Source organism: Centroberyx affinis, unplaced genomic scaffold (genome assembly GCF_046629955.1).
Source record: "Centroberyx affinis isolate AG114_WGS23_722 - 3 ecotype Tasmania unplaced genomic scaffold, CSIRO-AGI_Caff_v1 ptg005038l_1, whole genome shotgun sequence".
Taxonomy (NCBI): domain Eukaryota; kingdom Metazoa; phylum Chordata; class Actinopteri; order Beryciformes; family Berycidae; genus Centroberyx; species Centroberyx affinis.
The window spans coordinates 554,371-573,277 of NW_027282482.1; the positions used below are offsets into that span (position 1 = coordinate 554,371).

The window sequence follows — 18,907 nt, forward strand, 5'->3', positions numbered from 1 at the left end:
AGCCATATCTAAAAGAAAACACATCAAGACTAATATTCCTTTTAAACTGTATGAGTCTGTAGAAGATAATTTGGTGAGCTAAGTCTAATAATTTCACTTTGACCAAATGTATTGCCAGTCGCCGTTTTTCCGCTTGTCCCCAGATAGTCGAAACATGCAGGTGTCGAAGTTTTGCATTGTATTAGATGCAGGGACTTAATTGACGATATTGCAGTGGTGAGATAATAGGCTATAGATTAGTTTGGCATACTATCCAATCACTATCCTGCATTTTAGCAGCCAGAGTAAAGATAGAAAAGTTTTGAAGGGACTTTAGGATTTGTTTTTAAAATTGTAGGTTAAAGATTCATCGACTGACTCATTGACACTCTTGCTGATTGCATTAGCATTTACTGGACTGTACATTCACTCAACAATCAAAACTGCATATCAGCATTAAAATAAGACACACAGTTTGCATCCAGTGTGGTGCTCACTTGAGAGACAGTTATCTTTTTAGTAAATCACCTTTGTCAAAGTGTCTAAGTTATTAAACTAAGGTCAAGACAGTGAAGAGAAACTACAGAATGTCAGAGGGATAAACTGAGTTGGATTTAAACTGAGTTGGATTCATCATAATAATCATAGAGACCATCACCAACCCAGACTTTATCTATGGTCATGGTCTAACATATGAGCCACCACACTGTGCCTTTTGTTTTCAACTCAGCAGTAAGAATTTGAGTACAAAAATTAATATCAAAACTGACCACAAGTTTTTATTGGAAGAGGTTTAAACAGAAAGGTTCAAAGAAAACTTTCTCAGATAACTCGATGACTCTAACACTCATCAAAACAAATGTTCGCATTTCTCCAGAACAGTTCATGATGATCATTATAATCACTATCAGTTATATAGCTGAATATCTGTTATAGTGAAGTCCACATGGATATAGCGTTTTATAAACCAATCATTGCTCACTTAGACATTTCATAAAACAAAACAAAACAAAAAAAGAACTCCATAAACTGGATAAAAACAAAAACACATAGTGAAGTTGAACTGTACATTGGTTTGCAGTATGAAGGCTAGTTAGTTTCATTCCCTGACATCCCCGTGCCTCGGTGGGTTTTGGACAGTTACACATTTTGCTCTGGACAATCCTGTTTAAAGTCAGCTTCCTCTCGGACCTTCCCCACCCTCCATCCCCTCTGGATAATATGGCAAATCCCCCGTGTGATGGCAAAGAGCAAGAGACACAGAGAAAGCTGGCAAGAGCTACAAGAGCAGTTACAGTAGACACTGTCCATCCACCAAGGCTGGAACAGGGACATTCTGTGTCGATGGTTGGCCTCGGCGTCCATATTTATTCCTTTTGTAATCCTTTTTCAGTCCTCAAGATGGTGCCCTCTCCTCGCCCGGCTGCGCCCTGGAAGTCCGGCCCCCTCAGCAGCACTGTTCGGCTTCAATGAAGCCCTCCTTCTCGTGACCCCCGAGCTCGACCTCTGCGTAGCTCGAGTGGCAGCCTTGGTTGCGGAACTTCATAGACGGCCAGTAGTTATTGGTGCGTCGCTGGGGAGACAGACACTCATCAGCACTGGAGAAACAAGGGAAGGCTAGAGAAACATACTGGATACATACTCTAGATACTCTGTCGCCCAAAGGTACAGTGTATTTCTTTCATTATTTTATATTTTGTTCAATACGGACAAACGACCCGTCTCTTAACTTGGTGTTTTGTGTGTATGTTGCTTGTCTCTACTCCATTTCCCAGGGCTCCTAGAACCAGGAAGGAAACCATGGCCTCCTCTGCTGATTAGGTTCAGCTGCCTCTAATTAATCAAGTCTGTCCACTGAAACACTGACATGTTTCAGTGTCCTTAATGACCTTTTTAACCATGGCTTTTTAAAAGTTGAATAAATAAAATTGGTTTTACTGAGAGCATGAGTTGCGCCTCTTCAGTGTTTTCAGAACTGGAGTTAGACAGCAGAGGCTGTAGCTGCTAAAAGGCCAGCCAGGTGCCAAACTCTTATTCGGAGATCTGTGTGTGTGTGTGTGCGTGCATGCGTGCGTGTGTGTATGTGGGCTAGCTTTAAAAATAGAAATCGCTGACTCCTGAGAATATTTTTGCTGTAATTTTAGAACGACAAAACTGCATCAAGCTATCTGTGGTGTATGGGTGGAGCTCTGAGTTATTTTTCTCACCTGCATGAGGTAGAACGGTGGAGCCACTGTGGGGTGTGTGTTGATGTAGTAGACAGCCAGTAAGGTCAGGGCAACAAGCAGAACTAGGGCAGCCACTACGCCTGCTATGATGGCCGTGTTCTCCGTTATCCCCGTATGGTTCGGAGGGCCGGTCTGTAAGTCTGTAAGAAGAAGGAAAAGAGAGATTGTTGTTATTAAAGCAATTCTGCACACTTCTGCTTAGCCTGAAGGCTAGAGAAGAGAAGAGGGCTTGTGAGTGGAAAGGTCGCTGATTTATATGTGCAGACTGGCTGGGGTCATGTGGGTAAGGGAGGCGAATGAGAAATTCTTTCCCCTCCATGGACAACTACTGACAGAGTGTCTTTGAGCCAGGCACCTAACCCCTAGAGGACTGGCGCAAGTATGAATGAGTACAACTGTATGAGTGAGGTGCAGTGTGTTGCTGAGAAAGAGCATGCATGCACCTTCAGGAAAACATTACCTGGGTGAATAAAGGTTAAAAAAAAATCAGTTTACTCTAGCACATAAAACTGATGCAGCACAAGAGCAGACAAGACAAATTCACACCACAAACACAGTGGAACAACACAGAAATTAAAACTGAGAACTGAGAACTTGCTGTCGTCACTATTCAATATATAAATAACTGGGTCTGGTCATTCTGCGTTCCCGTTTTTTGCAATCACAGCTTACTAGCTAGCCTACTCACCACCGCCATTGTAGTTAATGTGAAGTTTGGTGTCGTCTGTGGATAAAAGAGAGCGTTGTTGTATGGAAGAATGAGATGAGAGGAGGGAGACAGACAAATAGACAAGACAGTCAGCCAGAATCATTTTAGCAACAGACACATAATGTGGCACTAGGCTCTGTTCCTGGTTCAGAAGTGTAGTAATGCAGTAATGTAATAATGTAGCACACATCAGACAGAGAAAGCACAAAGAGCAAACATTTAGCTGTTGCATATTACATATTAGGCCTACATGCCAACGACACCCAAACTGTACCAGGGCCGCCCAAATGCTACCAATGCTGTTGAAATATCAGCCTGGCTGAAAACAAGTGGAATTCCCTCTGAATAACCCAGTCAATAGGAGAATATTAGACATGTAAAAGCCTGATTACTTCACTTCATGCCAAAATATTTCTGTGCATGCAACAAAATAGTTTTCATAATTTGTATTAAATTATGGACATTTCTGTGAAATTTTCCTCAAGATGAATTGCTAACAAGTCTTTCATAAAGTGCATGCCTGCAACTGAGAAATGTTTTTGCATGTTTTGCACCTGGGTGTACTTAATTGGAGAAAGCTTTTTACAAATTCTCACTCCACCCATCTTTGGGATAAAATACTCTGGTCAGGTGCTGGGAGTGCTGGGAGTACTGGGAGTACTGGGCTTTACGCTGAGCCCCTCTACCAGACTATGCATAGAAACATTGATTCATTAATTCTCCATGCAGTGTAGACTATTCAGTTTGATAGAATTAATGTACTTTTGTCTCTGTATAAAATGTGTGTCCCTTTGCTGTCATGTTTTATTGATTGAATATGTCTACTTAAATGTCTGTATTTTTTTTATTCACAGAGAGTTACATAAGGGTGGGAGACAATATTTCAACTGACCAGTACATGTGGTCAAATAATTCATCAGTAAACTGACAGTCGACTTGAACTGCCAGTAATAACATTGGATTAAATTTGAAAAAATAACGTGCGATTACTCTGTAACTTTTTAAACAGTGAATTAAATTGAACAATTTACTGGTCCCTTTAAAGTCTATGAACACTAAATGGACAAACAAAGCCTTTTAGCACAAAGCAGCTGGAGGTGGAACAGAAGTCGGCCAGTAGGCAAAGGTCGACAAGGTGGCTTGAATGCACCATGCTGACAGATTTGACCACATATACAACACAATGCCCCAAGGAACGTCAGGGACACTCCATGTCAAAGTGGAAGTCCTAAAGCTAATTGACAGATATTTAGTTAGATTTGAGTTAGATTTACAATTCTGTATGTTGTTTGTTGTACAGGGGGGCAGCTCTACTTACCTTCTACCCCCCTCTCCCCCAGTTGTGTGGTTCAAAGGAAATCTTACCCTCAGTAACAGGATGGTCTTCAAGCTCTGCTGAGGAGGACGTTGGACCAGGGGAGGAGTGGTTGAAGGATCCCATGGATCCCTCAGGTCCCCCCGGGTTGTAGTCCTCACATGTGCCCATCGCCTGCAAGAAACAATGTACTTCATTTGCTCTAAATATACTGAGTGAATGCATGTGTGACTCTAGAAACGATACAATTGTTGCTCCATTCTCTACTGTTTTAATGGATGTGTTGTGGAAGAAATGGAAGTACCTATACTAAGCAACATTCATATATGCTCACTTAATATGTAACCTTTGACCTATATTTACACCTCAAGTGCCTAAAACTCAAGAATGCTGAATCTGCTTCACCATTACAAGTGATATCTCATAACACTGACCAAATGGCCTTGACAAAATAATAACGTGTTGTCTTCTAGGAGAATAAGATAAGATAAGATATCACTTTATTATTATTAGATTTATTAATCCCCATGAAGGTGCTCACCTCTTATGCATCTCCTTAAAGTGCTGGTACTATAATTATCACTGGCTTTTCAGCCTTGTTCATATGACCTTATACTTTTTGCCCAATAGCTTTATTATATTCTATCCGTGTTAACATAATCATGAATATTCAACACTATAGAACTCGGTGTAATCATCCAGATTTTGAGTTCCTTGGCTCCCAACCTGCGGATTGAATAAACCTGTCAAACTGCCGCTCTCTCATCCTGAGTTTTCTTCCACAGGTGGTAATGTAACTCACCTCTTCAGGACAGTTGTAATCAAGCCACTCTTGTCTATGCCGGTCGATTCCATCAGAGCATCTGAAACACAAATGGGAACAGCATGAGAGAGGCCAGATACTATAAGGCTTGACAGCTAGATAAATATTTCACACTATGAGAATTTCACCTTACCGCTGAAGCGTGTTGCACCAGCCGCAGCCGGTTGTCCAGTTGGAAGTCAGGCAGAGATCACAGGATGTGTGCTGAAGACAAGCTGGAGGAATCAGAGAAATGGTGTTCTGGAGTTACGGAGGTGAAAGTGAATAGTGAGGCGAGGGTTGTGTATCATGTTGATGGACTGAAGAATACTTACTGGGCAGTGGTGTGAACTCAAAAGCAGACTGGGTACAAATCTTCGTGGTGTCGATCTCAACACGATGATACTCATAGATCGTACGCCGCTTTGCATCTTTAAAGACAAATTTTAAATGTCAGTATGTTGGCAAGCTTTGTGTTACTGCATTTTATGTTTGATGATGAGTCACAGTCATACAGAGATAGACACTGAAGGTTCTGTTTAAAGGTCAGTCATGCTGACACAGTTCTGTTACAGAAGAAAGGAGAAAAGCACACGGGTTCTCAGGGAACTGACCTGAGAACTGTGAGGAGGGCAGGCGGGCCATGAAAGCATCAGACAGTCCCACCTTCACTGGATGCTCTGTGGAGTTGATCCTCTCCACTGGTAAAGGCACCTGTGGGAAAAGATTGCAGTTTGTTTTAACATGCAAGCTGAAGATTGGATATTTTCCCTTCCCTTTTTTTTTTCTAAATAAGTCCATATGCTGGGTAAGAAAATGGACATAAAATAAGGCTTCTCTGGCGCATCGATTTCAAATAGGCAAAAAAAAAGGCAAAATCTGCACTCTCAAAAAGATATCTAGATTGATTTATTTTACAATAAATCAATATTCAAATAAAAAATATGCAGCCTGTAGGCTTCGTCAGGTCATTCTTGTCTAAATGGAAAATACATTTGATGATGCACTGCAAAAAATCTCCATCTTAACAAGTCATTTAGTCTATTATTGAGTCCTAAAATCATAATTTTCTTAAAATAAGTGGAAAAAAATCAGCCAGTCAGGTTAGATAATTTCACCTGTTTCCAATACAAATCAACAAGAATTCTGTAGAATCAAGTCAAATCATGTCATTTTCTTGATAGTAGTGCAGTGATCTGCCTTAGTCTGACTTGTTTCAAGATATTGACATTCATTTCTGAATCAAGTACTGCATTGGAAACATCACCTCATTGGCAGAATTTTTCTCTTGGTTTCCGAAAAATAAGATTTGAAGGCTCAATATGAGACTAAATGACTTGCTAAGATGGATGTTTTTCACAGAGTGAAGAACGCCATTTAACTGGAAATCCATCACTTACCACTCTGTAGTTGAAAACAATGGTCCCGTTGCTATGGAGGGCCGCCTGGAAAGTAAAAGGTCCTTCGGCCTCCCGACCCTGTAGCCGCACTTTGTCCCACTGCACCACAAACAGATTACCTGAGCCGGACGGGACACAGAGGCAGGTCAGAGACAACCTGAAGCTCCAAAATAAAACCCACTCTCACTGAGAAGCTCCCACTCACCATTGTCCATGTAACTCACTGTTGAGTTTTTGGAGAAACTGGGGTCAAAGTTAGCCATGAGGGGAGCGATGTACTGTGTGGCGGTCAGCATTCGATGAGTAATCTCCCCTGTGAAGATGAACCCTAGGAAAGGTCGGGATCAAAGGTTCACATGTCAAAGACACAACAGATAGCAACAATTGATCCCTCTGACCTTGTTTTCGCTCCTGCGTCATTATTATGTCTGGCATTGACGCGAGATGATTAAAAGAAGACCAGAAACGCAGGAACAGATATAAGCCTGTTTCCTTGTACCAGACAGCCATTTCTCATTTCAATTTCTCACTTTCAACAGGTGAATGCCTATGTGGGATAGATTGATATGTGTGGACCTGTCAGTAAAGAAGTACTTCAGCATCATAATATCAAAGTCAAGGACTGGAGCTGTGCCATTTAAGCAAGATTTATCTACCTTGTCACAGTGTCTGTTAGAGAAAGTTGAGATTACCTTGTTTTAAAATTCATGAACCCCTACAGCTGTTATCTTCATGAGCTTTTTTTTTTCTCTCGCTCAGCTACTATGTGAAAATACTTCAATTTTTTAAATTCATGATCCACTGACAGAACCAGTGGAGAGTGACAGGAGAGACGGGAGAGAGAGTATATCATGAGTCAAATTCAAACCACAGTGTCACAAGCATGTTGCATGTGCCCACGCCTGTTATGCCACAGACTGACCTGTAATATTTACAGTGTTTGCATCATCAAATCCTTAACTACCTAAAGACATAGTTGACCAAGGTGAAGTCTACCCAAGAAACCAAGCAGCAGTTGCAGGAGAATAAGACTTTCTTGTGGTGGATTGATTAATCTCTTGTTTGGCCAATCATGTTGGATTTAAGTCACGGTTGGTAATTCAAAAAAATTGTAATTTATGTCTATAGTCACTGCTCATTAAGAGTGACAGCTAAGTGATACCACAAAACATGACCCATGATTGCTTGATTACATAAGGACTGTGCTCTAAAAAAGAACAATCAATCTGCTAACTTTTGACTACAAGTTGTCATTTCTCTGCAAATGAATATCAATTTTTCATCAACCGTCCCTTGCGTATCCATTAGCATACCATTTATCTGGAGCTGAAGCAGGAATGGTGAATCCACAAATAACTCTCTCTTGCAGATTCTCTTAGGGTGAAAAATTATGTTACACATATTAGAGAATTTAGGACATGTATAGCAAGTCTTTAAGCAATTAGAAGCATCAGAAAGTAGAAGGCATTTACAATTAACTAGATCTAGTATAGCCTTGTGCGCCTGAGTATTTCCCCAGGCGAGGGCAAAGTCTCCTTCAGCTCACTGGCAGACGTTCGGTTTCCTGATGGGGAGATCCAAGTAAATGTGATCTGTTACATTAACAAGTAAGGTATAAAGCTTACCGCCTGTTGCTATGGTGATTTGTCTCAGGTTGTGTCCATAAAAAGGGAAATCAAATGAAAGCGCCACCCTCTACAAAAGAAAAGCAAAATATCAGACATGGCTGGGAATTAAATTGGGCCGTTATGTTGTGTGTAAGCGTGCGCGCTCGTCTCACCGCTGCCTGTCGGTGTGTATTGGACAGAATGCCATGGATTCTGACTTGGCCCTGCTGCAGGGTGCTCAGATCTACCCACAAGTCCTCTGTTCGTCTGTCACTTGGACCAAAACTCTGCCATCTGTAGTACCTCTGGGAGTCCTCCTGAGAGAAAGAGGGCACTAGTTAGGACAGTTGAAGTTTTCTCCAGGCATGAGTCATGGTCAGGTGGTTTAGGTTAGTTTTAGTAGCCCGAAATCCATTGTTTTATACTTATGGTATTTTCACTATTTACCTTTTTCTGTCATATTGGCTTAACATGATCAGGTGAACCAGAGGAGGATCAGGGTAACGACAGCAGGACATCAGGGGATTTATCTCCTCTATTTCTGTGCATACTGTGCCAGCTGGGGGAGCTGTTTACACGTTACACACAATGCTTTGGCATTGAGGGCCTGCGTCTTCCAACAGATCTCCAATCTTGATGGCATTATTAATGTATGCCACGGTTCAAGGTGACAGAGAGCAATGGTGCTGGGGTTTAGCGTGGGCTCAGAAAGTGGAGCAGTTAAATGCAGTGCTCTCACTGCCTCTCCGGCTGCTCCATATACAGCAAGTGACCCACTTTCTCTCCCATCTCCACTCCCTGACACCAGCCTGTGTTTCTGGAGGGTGGGTGGGGGGGGGGGATCTCTAGGTGAGGAGAGGGGAACAATCCAATACACTTTCCCCCCTACAGCTGAAGCACCTCAGACTGATTTGCAGGAGAGATCCCCAGTGGGAAAGAGGTGGAGGGTCTCGCAAATTGGGATCAGACCCAAAAAAAGGCAACAGCAGCGCACAGCATAGGGCTACTTGAGGTCCTGTCCAACACTAGTGAGTCATTCACAAACACACACACACACACACACACACACACACACACACACGCACAGCCACACTTAAACAAACACTGTAAGTTGGCAGGACAAGGCCGTGGTCTGTTTTCAATTTGCAATGTGGGGGGAGGAAAAAAAAGTGCAACACAATTTATTTGGTGGAAATTTTACTCAGGCTGATTCAAGTGGAAGAGGAATCTAGTACAACACACAAATGAAACGCTCATCATACACACCCACCCACCTGCACAAACAATACATGAAAAATGGCACCAAGCAAATCCACCTGTCTGTGCTATCCAAAAGAGAAACCTCATAACATTGACCTCTTCTTTATGATTTATGTTCAAGGCTGTGATGTTCTCTCTTCTACTAAACAACAAGCTTCACCCTGAGTGACCCTTCACTGCAGAATGATTATTGCAATGACTCACCCATGCTCAGGAGAAAGTTTATAAACTACTCACTACTTTAAGCTATATCCAAATTTTAGACCGTGTATGTTATAGGAAGACGTTGTTGCCGGGTCTCACCACCACGCGGGTCATGTTGTCAGGCAGGGTGTCGATGGCCACTCCTCCTCCCGGTGGGCTGCGGACTACTCTGTGTTTGTGTGGAGTCTGCTGGTCCCTGCTGGTTCTGTGCAAACCGGACGGATCCCCATCTGTTCGCAGCGGAGTCCCACTCAGTGCATCTAAAACAGGACAGGCATTATTTGAACTGAACATTGTCAAGACATTTGTGGACCCAGTGGAGGAAACCAGGACCTCATTTCACAAATGGAGGATTGATTCAATGAACGAGCTAGTGTCTCCTGAGTTTATATTGGCTTGTTTTCACCATGCCTTGCTGTAGCAATCCTTCAACTCACATGCACCACCTTCAGTTGCAGCTTTGGACGCACATCACCATTTCTTCACCAAATTCTACATTCCAGCCATTTTTTTTTAGCATTAGGGTGCTTGGAGAAAAACATAAGTTTTAGATCCTTTCCTCAGACTTCAAAATGTGTGAGGAAAGCTCTAATACAATCTGGTCAAATTTTGTCCAAAAATCTTAAAAACTATTTAAACAGCGATGCGTTCAGCTTCGATCCCTGTGGTCACATCTGCTCTTCATTGGTTACTATAATCTGGATCATTAACAGGCAGACATGTACACAGAAAATCAAATCTATGTTTAGACGTCCCAGCAATAATTCAAGGACAGGAAAAACACAACAGACAACACCAGGAGAACGACAGACATTAGCACATTTACTTCTGCCATACAACAACATTGTCATGATTTCTTTTTCACAGACTGTTCCTGCATTTCAACCTAGTAGTGTGTGTTTTGGCTGGACTTTGTAAGTGAATTCTGGGTTATTAACTAATAGTGTAAGGCGATACTAACTTAATTTGGTGTTACTGCTCTTCATTTCACAAGTAATCCCTGTGTGTGTACATCTGTGATCTGTGTGTGTGTGCGTGCGTGTGTGTGTGTGTGTGTGTGTGAGCGCACATCTATATGTGTCTGTGAACACCCACCTAGTTGTATGGGTTTTCATGTCATCTGCTCAACACATCTTTTTCACATTTGCTTTCCTTGAAAAGGAATAAATTTCTTTTTTTTTACCCTGACTGATGCGTGACTCACTGTCTTGTGCACACAAGTTGCTAGATCAGCAGAAATCGTTGATCATCTGGGGGGGGGGGGGGGGGAGGTCTCTTCTGCTTTCGTTCTGAAAAGGGACTTGAGGGAATAAATCCAACTTGCTGTCTAGATTTTATGCGGACCGTAGTTCACTGAACTGGGCTATTAAGTAATGGCATGTTATGGACATCTTAAGAGAGGAAAGGGCTGGAGCCAAACTGAGGTGGAGACCTCTCTCTCTCTCTCTCTCTCTCTCTCTCTCTCTCTGCTGAAACATAGATGGGTGAGGTGGTATCTAAATATAGCAACAACTTATTACTTTGGAAATCACACAAAAACAGGAATGGTAGAACAAACTTTGTGTGTCTACTGAGAGCTGGATTCATGTCATCGGCTAATGGTTGGATGGGGAGAGGGGTTAGAGGTTGACAATTTAATTTATGCCTCAACCTGACTGGACCCAACTGAAACCCAGACAGGCTGAATTTCTCACTTCATTTCGCACGCTTGGGGTTTTGCTTGAGTTGAGTGAAAAATTCTGTAGGCATTTATCATCAGAAAATTAAAATGATTTCAAAATGTAGTCACATTTGGGCGCACAGAAAGCTACATCTCAAGGGTATGGTTCATGTTAAGAAAGAAATTGTTTGATTTCGGATTGGGCTTGGCTACAGTTTTCAGGCCTGAAGTCAAGCTCCAGTGGGGGGGGGGGGGGGGGGGGGACTCAGTGCATAGAAAGTAAAGAGTAAATGAAGTGATTTTTCTGTAATTGGAGAAGCAGAAGACAGAGAAAGAGAGAATGAAAAAAGACAGACTCAAAAGAAAAAAAAATGGGACAAGAGAAAGAAATGGAGAGAGGGCATCACACACACAGGGGAGGTGGCTCTAATGAGGAATCTTGTTTGATTACGGTGCAGTGGAAGCTATTTCCACGGCTTCAGAATAAGAGCCTCTTAATTGGGTCAATTTGGCTGCGCTTATCGCCCCTAAACAGCTGAAGAGGTATCAGGCAGCGGAGGGAGGAAGTCAGGAAGAGGTTTGATGAAGAGGAGGAGGAGTAACGCTGGAAGTGGCGAATCAGGGACATCGCTACAGTATACATCAAGTCTCTTAGGAGTGACCTCAATCACAAAGGTGTGTGTATGTGTGTGTGTGTCCTCAAACACACACACACACACACACACACACACACACACACACACACACAAAACACACTTTTGCACAGACGTTTAGATAAAATGAAAGTGTAAAATCCAGAGTATTTCTAACCTCTAACCCATTCCCTCTGTCTGCATGTGGGCCTGGATGAATGTCGGCTGATGAAGGGTTCGAAGGAGTTTAGGGAGGGGAGGTGCTTAGCATAAGGACTTGAATTAAGCTAATCACAGTAGCACCAGGTAGCACCAGACCCATGTGTGTGTGGAACCTGCACAGGGAACATGAAAACTGGTGCATAAAACACCCTGGTTACATTGAAACAGAACCCAAACATTCAAAGGCTTGGAGGTGACAGATGTGACAAATTCACTGGTAAACAGCAGGTAGCTAAACTGCCATGCGGTACTGTTGTAAATCTCCACTCTGATGCACCTTCTCTTAGACAAACCCTCTGCGTAAATGGACATGAATAATTCCGACAGTTCTGTGAATTAAGAGCTTTCCTGTTTACTGCCAAGATGCTGCCAGAGTGCCAATTTACAGCCAAATGCATCTGCGGAATGTCACTTTCTTTCCATGGGAGGTGAAGCTCTCTGTAATTAATGAGAACATGAGCCAAGACTAAACTGTCTTGCGGTACTAGGAGTGTGAACATCTTAAGCGTAGCTGGCCTGAATGGGAATAACCCCCCACCCCCCATGATGTACTCACTGAGCTACACAGGACCGCTTCTCCACTATCAAGAGGCTCTGGTGACAAAACTTAGGCACATCTAATGTTTAGAGGCGATGGCACCTGCATGGCAGCGGTGTCCGCTGTATCTGCTACCTCACAAGTGTCTGCATTGCAGCAAGCACATCGCAAATCTAGTGGGTGTTGGGAGGCACATAGGAAGGGAGCTAAACTAGGACAAGCATTTTCAGCCACACGTAGCCTATGGATGTGCAAATTGCATTCATTCATTCCATTACTGTATCAACCCCCTCCCTTTCATTCTCCTGATCTCTCTCTCTCTCTCTCTCTCTCTCTCTCTCTGGAAACATAGCTGCATGGGCTCCTTACATTACTCATTTTTTGTATCTTGAGCTGCGATCAAACTGTCTGAAATCCTTCCTTTACTTGTACTTTTTCATCGATCTCTCCACTAAAAGTTTATGACAGCCTTCAAGGAAAGGGAATACGATGTGAAAGCAGCCTATGAAGTCTAGACAGCAGTATGAATTAAAGACTAGGCAGGTATTGAAGCCGCGTTCTTCCACTGAGACAACAGCTGATGGTCTTTCAGTCTGTTCAGTTTTTCAGTGGATGAAGTCCAGGGAGGAAAGATCAATTTCTGTTTTAAAAAAGAAGCTCTTGCTGGGTGAATGGATGACCCTCAGAATAAACTGTACACGTATCATTGTGAAGCGGAGGTCAGGGCATTCACAAATGCACTCGGTCGGGGAAGGAGAGAGAATTATGTGTAATCCTAACAAAAGGGAAGAAAAGGCCAGTGTCCTAGTTCCAGAAAGCAGACACACACTCATCGCTGAAGAGAGTGCACCATTATGTAGAGTCCAAAGTTAAGAGAGCGGAGGAGACTGATGATTAAGTCTCAAGATACAAGCAAGGTCTTGGCCATGTAGCTGTCCAATTTGAGTGCTATTGGAGATGAGACACAGGCAATGTCAATAGGGGGATTAGCAGAGCACCTGCGGTCGTCCAGCAAAAAATAACATTAGCAGAACAGTAATTACACCCTAAGGTCATTGCTGTGTGTGTGTCAGTCTGTGTAGTTGCAGCAGTGTAACACAGCGGGTTTATAGACGTTGCATCTATAATAAAAACAGCCTGGAGCTTATGGAGTGGGTGGAAGCCATTTTGGCACCTTACACCTTCAAGAACAGCAGTAACCATAGCACACAATCACAAACACAGGCAGCTGGACTGATAAGCCCCCAAAATGAAAGAGAAAAAAATATGCAATACATAAAACATTGATGAATGGATTAAGTTGAGAGTTTAGAAAAGGTTTGATTTAAATCCTGCTTTGTAATGGTGCTGTTGTTTTGTATTTCTTCTTTTATATTTTTGTATTTCTTTATAGTTTTGAGATGGTGTTTGTTAGTTATAGTTTACTGTTTTATTCTATTTTTCAGCACTGTATTATTTATAGAATATCACACATGAAGATAATTTTAAGACAGTTGGATCACTTGGGGATGGAAATGCTGGTTAGTAAAAAGATTGAAAGACACAAATATAATGAAGTAACCAGTCACTCAAGGCTTATTCAAAATATGAAACATACCTGCACAAGGATTCCATTAAAAACATACTGTGCAATAATTGAATTGAAATACTTTTAATTCCTTTTTATGTGATAACCAGCCAATTCCAATAGTCTGATTTCAACACTGAATATTTTGTTGACTATGCCCATTCAAATTGACCAATCTGAGGTTTGGATAAATGAGGTTCTGTGGTAGTTTGAAGCCACATTCACATGATGAGGTACAGATTCTTAGCCTGGGGGAGATTTCTGATCTGTTTACTGTGGGAGACGAGGGCTGGACCGCACAGTTATGCTGCACTTCTTTTGGAGAAAAAATGAGACTCTGAGGATAGTCTCTTAGTGACAACCTAGAAAAAGTTTAAGGGAAAACATTGGTGTTATGGAATTTTTAGCTCATCTGGGTCATTTATCTGCTACTTCAGGCCCACCTAGACTATCGATCAATACAACCTGTCATGATTCATGTGGATCAAAGCTGTCTTCTCATTGGATTCCCTTCAGTCCGAAACACTACTCATGTCTGCATCAGACTGAAGCTGTAATCCATCAATGTGGGCCAAGTTGTCTTTGCTTTACTCATAGACCTAGCTTCCCTGTTCCTTTCAGGCAATAATCTTGACAACAGGCAGAAAGTATTTGAATCAGTTCATACAGCAGGTACATTAGCTTGTATTGGGAATGATAGCTGTAAACAAACACAAACGTTTACTCAACCCATTGCTGTGTATTACCTGAAAACAAGTAGTCACCACATTTATGATTTTTACATGTGACCAAGCATCATATGACATTTAGGGACTTTGCCTAAAATTCTAACAATATGAAATATCCTATGCATTATATATACAGGGCCTGAGGGCACATATGACATTATAAAGCCAGGAAACCCATTATTTCATTCAGGTGTGCCTACCAGAAACAGTAAAAATCCCAAGGTGGCACATCCCTCCCTTGCTATGTTCCCACATGCTCAGTCTGCATGCTTTGCCTATAAGGAGCTTGACACACAATTCTATGCTTTTCTTCAATGGCAAAATCATTTTGTTCTCCTGCAAAGCTATAGGTAATATTATAATCCTGTATGGGGCTGAGATGGGGTCACATTGGGACACTAACTATGGCACAATTAGAAATGCTGACTCAGACCCATATAGGGAATAGATGGTGATTTGGTGACTTGATATAGAGACCGTACAGCAGGCGCAGCAGGGGCCTATCCTGTCCGTATGAGGCTGATGATAGGCACTTAATCATGTACAAGCGACACGCCAGATGACGACTTTAGACGAGGTTTGGCATATGAAACGTATCTTGGATATGTGAAGATGGGGTCCAGCATTTGAGCAAGTGAGGCTGTGGATGGGGACCAACTCTATGGACATGCATGTTAGTGATGCTGATTATGGATATGCAAAGCTGGGGCATGATCTTACTCTGACATAGTGGTTCTCAACCTGCAGAGAGAATTTTAGGGGCTCACAAGATGATTTATAGGATTTGGAAAAACATATTTCTATGATATTATCATATTGCTGCTCTCAATTTTCTCTAATTTATTTCTTTTTATTGTGAAATATGAAATAGCTTTCAGCCCCTAGGCCTTCTCTGATAATTAATCAAATGAGACAACATGAAAAGGGATAAATCAGTGTTTGGTGGAACTGTTCACCACTCTACATGTGCAGCCTGTGTGAGCAGGCATTGCTTCATTTTAAGGGGCCAAGAGCTAAAAAGGTTGAGAATCACTGCTATAATAGACAGAATTTGATGTTTAGAAAGGAGCTAATGCAGCTTGTAAAAGACGTCAAACATTAACTTCCCCCAAATATTACGTAATAAAAGAGAGATATGAAGTAAGACCTGGTGGTTCACTGGGTGGTTGGCGATCATTGCGATCATCAAATAAGTGTAACCACTTCCTTAGCTACTTTTGGTTGCTGGGTAGAGATAAGTATTTTGACACAACTATCGCACACAGTTAGTAAAAAAAATATATACTCAGTTATAATCAGTGTTCATGAAACCCTTTCCATCCCAACCTGCCTCTGCACAAGTGCCACACATCATATATGTGTTTCAACAGTAAATCCCAATTCATATTTTGACATCCTACATTATGCAGACAGGTGTCAAATTCTGACTGAAAACAGTGAGATGAAGCTGTCAGGCTGTGGGAATAGGGCCCAAAACTTGAATATGTGAAGATGGGACTCTACTTTATACATGTGAGGCTGAGAACTTGAACCTAATCCTGAGAATAAGTAGCAGAGAGAGGGGAGACCCTACAGTAGACCTACAGTGTTTTTACGGGTAGAGAGATGAATATGGACATTCTGCTGGGCATCGAGTCCTCCTATCAGGTCCCCACGTTTCGCCCATATTTAGGGGTGTGTTGTCCCAACGGGGCCCTTGTACAGTGTGTGTTGGGCTGTCCTCTGCAGAGCCGGGCCCCTGATCAGAGGAACTGGGACCACAGGAGAGGCCAGAGAAACTGGAGCAGCGCTGATTGTCGGAGGAGGAGCGGCAGCGGAAGAACGGGGGCTGGCTAAAAATAATGCATCTCCAAGGAGAACAAAAATACATACATGCGCGTACACACACACACACACACACACACACACACACACAACGCACAGGCAGAGGAGCATACACATAAAGGAGGCATACAGAACAACCATAGGCTTATACAAAGCACTGTGGGTGACTAGGCAGATGCACGCACACACACACACACACACACGCACATGCACATACACATACACACACGCACACACACAGGCACACGCACGCACATGCACACGCACACACTCACACACACACACACACACACACACTCACAGACACTAGCTGATGATGTGATAAAGTGAGGGAGAGCAACAAGAAATTCTTTCCAAAGTGAGATATCTCTATTCTAGATACAGTACGCTCATATTTGACTGGTTCTACTTTATAAAATGCCTGTGGAAAATCATTGACATAACTGGCTATTTTGGAGCATTTGTTTACTATATAGCAGCATTTCACTGATCTGTATTTTTCAAAACACAAGCTAATGAACACCAGACAATTTGTTTTTCAAGTCAAGAATACAGAGGGTTTTGGAATGGCATCCTTAGAAAATCCAATCCTCCACACAGCCTTTCATGTGCTTCCTCTGACTCAGAGAGATAAATGTCAGGGGACCTGTTAGCCTCACACACACACACACATGCACACCCACACACACACCATTCCACCAAACAAAATGCACAAAAAAACAGTTTGTCTTACAGCGTGCCTGGTGCCAGAGTTAGTGGCAAAGAATTCAGGTCAGACAATATTCCTCTTCACCGTCCCAGAATTCAGACTGTTGGAAGCTGCTGAGTGCAAGAACTCCCTGCATGTTTTTTGACTGAAGAATGTATGCTGGAGCAAGCTGGTGAAAATGGTGTTAGGGCTGAGTGTGTATGTGGATTTGCTGGTGTCGTTGAAGCAGAGAGGGGGTCTTACCTGTTTGCCCTCGTGCCCAAACTCTCCCCAGCTCTGCCTGGGAGAGACAGATCAAGAGAACAGCACAAAGCCCCATGTCCAGCTGACTCTTAGTTCTCCCTCCTTCCACCAACTCTTTGCTGCTCCTCTCTTCTTCTTTTCCCCTGCTTGTCCTCTCACTTCGCTTGCGAGAGGGGCGCCCACTCCTCCACTCCCCCACCTTTCGTCGCTCTCCTTCCCTTTTGCTCTCCCACACACTGCTTTTCTCCTTTTCTTCAACCAAGGTTTACTGCTTCTCTCTTTTCCTCTGCCTCTCTTCTTCTCTGCTTCACGTCCTCGTTTGGCCCTCAGTGTAAGTTCTGGGATAACGTATCCATGGCAATAGAAGAGTTGACAAACAGCTGATGATGTGTTGCTGATTCGGGGGCTGAGTTTTCTCCTTGCTCTTCCCTCGCTCCAATCTCATAATTTTCTGCTCCTTGAAATCAATCCTCACTCTTCTCTCTCTCTCTCTCTCTCTCTCTCTCTTTCTCTCTCTCTCTCTCTCTCTCTCTCCCCCCCTCTCTCTCTCTCACGAACAGAGCTCAGATTTTTTGAAAGACTTCCTCAAAGAGGAAATATTTATGTATTTCTACATTTTTTTCTTTCCTTCCAAACAAAAAAAAAAAGAGGTTAGAGTTGGGAGGAGCATGTCTCCCCCATGTGGAAGCATGCTGAACCAAAACAAATGTGATAGTTTAATAGTTGACTTTTTGAGAAAAGCCCCCCCCCTCCCCCCATGTTTTTTAGATTAGTAAAACAGCAATCTGTTGAAATATTACATGGATTAAAGGGGAATGCCACTGAATTATGCAATTCTTAAGTTTCTTTGTAACTGAACATATTCAACTGTCTTTTGCCAGGAACAAGAGTGTTTCCTGCCCCCTATAACCTGTGATGTCATGACAAGGTTAAGATCCACTGAGAATCAATGAGTCAATAAACTGTCACTCAAACAGTATCCAGGATTGTTTTGCGTGGGGTTGGGTTGGTTTAGGGTGTATCTTTTTACAGCTCATTAGAGTATAAAACTCTGTGGGTCCAAACACACACACACACACACACACACACACACACACACACACACACACACACACACACACACACACACACACACACTCAGAGACCCTAGCTGACAATTAGAAAGATATTCTTTCCAAAGTGAGATATCTACTTTTCCAGATACAATACGCTCATATTTGACTGGTTCTACTTTTATAAAATGCCTGTGGAAAATCATGAAATAACTGGCTATTTTGGAG

At 42.5% G+C, this 18,907-nt stretch overlaps 1 protein-coding gene across 2 annotated transcripts; it reads right to left on the reverse strand.

The window, feature by feature from the left end:
• Positions 1-775: 775 nt before the first annotated feature.
• On the reverse strand, positions 776-18,039 carry plxdc1 (plexin domain containing 1). Of its 2 annotated transcripts, XM_071545757.1 has the most exons (14): positions 17,628-18,039; positions 9,604-9,764; positions 8,214-8,357; positions 8,059-8,128; positions 6,639-6,761; positions 6,434-6,552; positions 5,648-5,747; positions 5,369-5,464; positions 5,188-5,269; positions 5,034-5,094; positions 4,282-4,405; positions 2,896-2,931; positions 2,187-2,347; positions 776-1,552 (listed from the first exon to the last, which is right to left on the reverse strand). In XM_071545757.1, exons 1-14 carry the CDS (start codon positions 17,701-17,703, stop codon positions 1,427-1,429), a joined length of 1,479 nt encoding a protein of 492 aa, XP_071401858.1. In that variant the 5' UTR covers positions 17,704-18,039; the 3' UTR covers positions 776-1,426. The 2 variants fall into 2 exon arrangements, with proteins under 2 accessions (XP_071401858.1, XP_071401860.1); XM_071545759.1 differs by lacking the exon at positions 2,896-2,931.
• Positions 18,040-18,907: the final 868 nt, after the last annotated feature.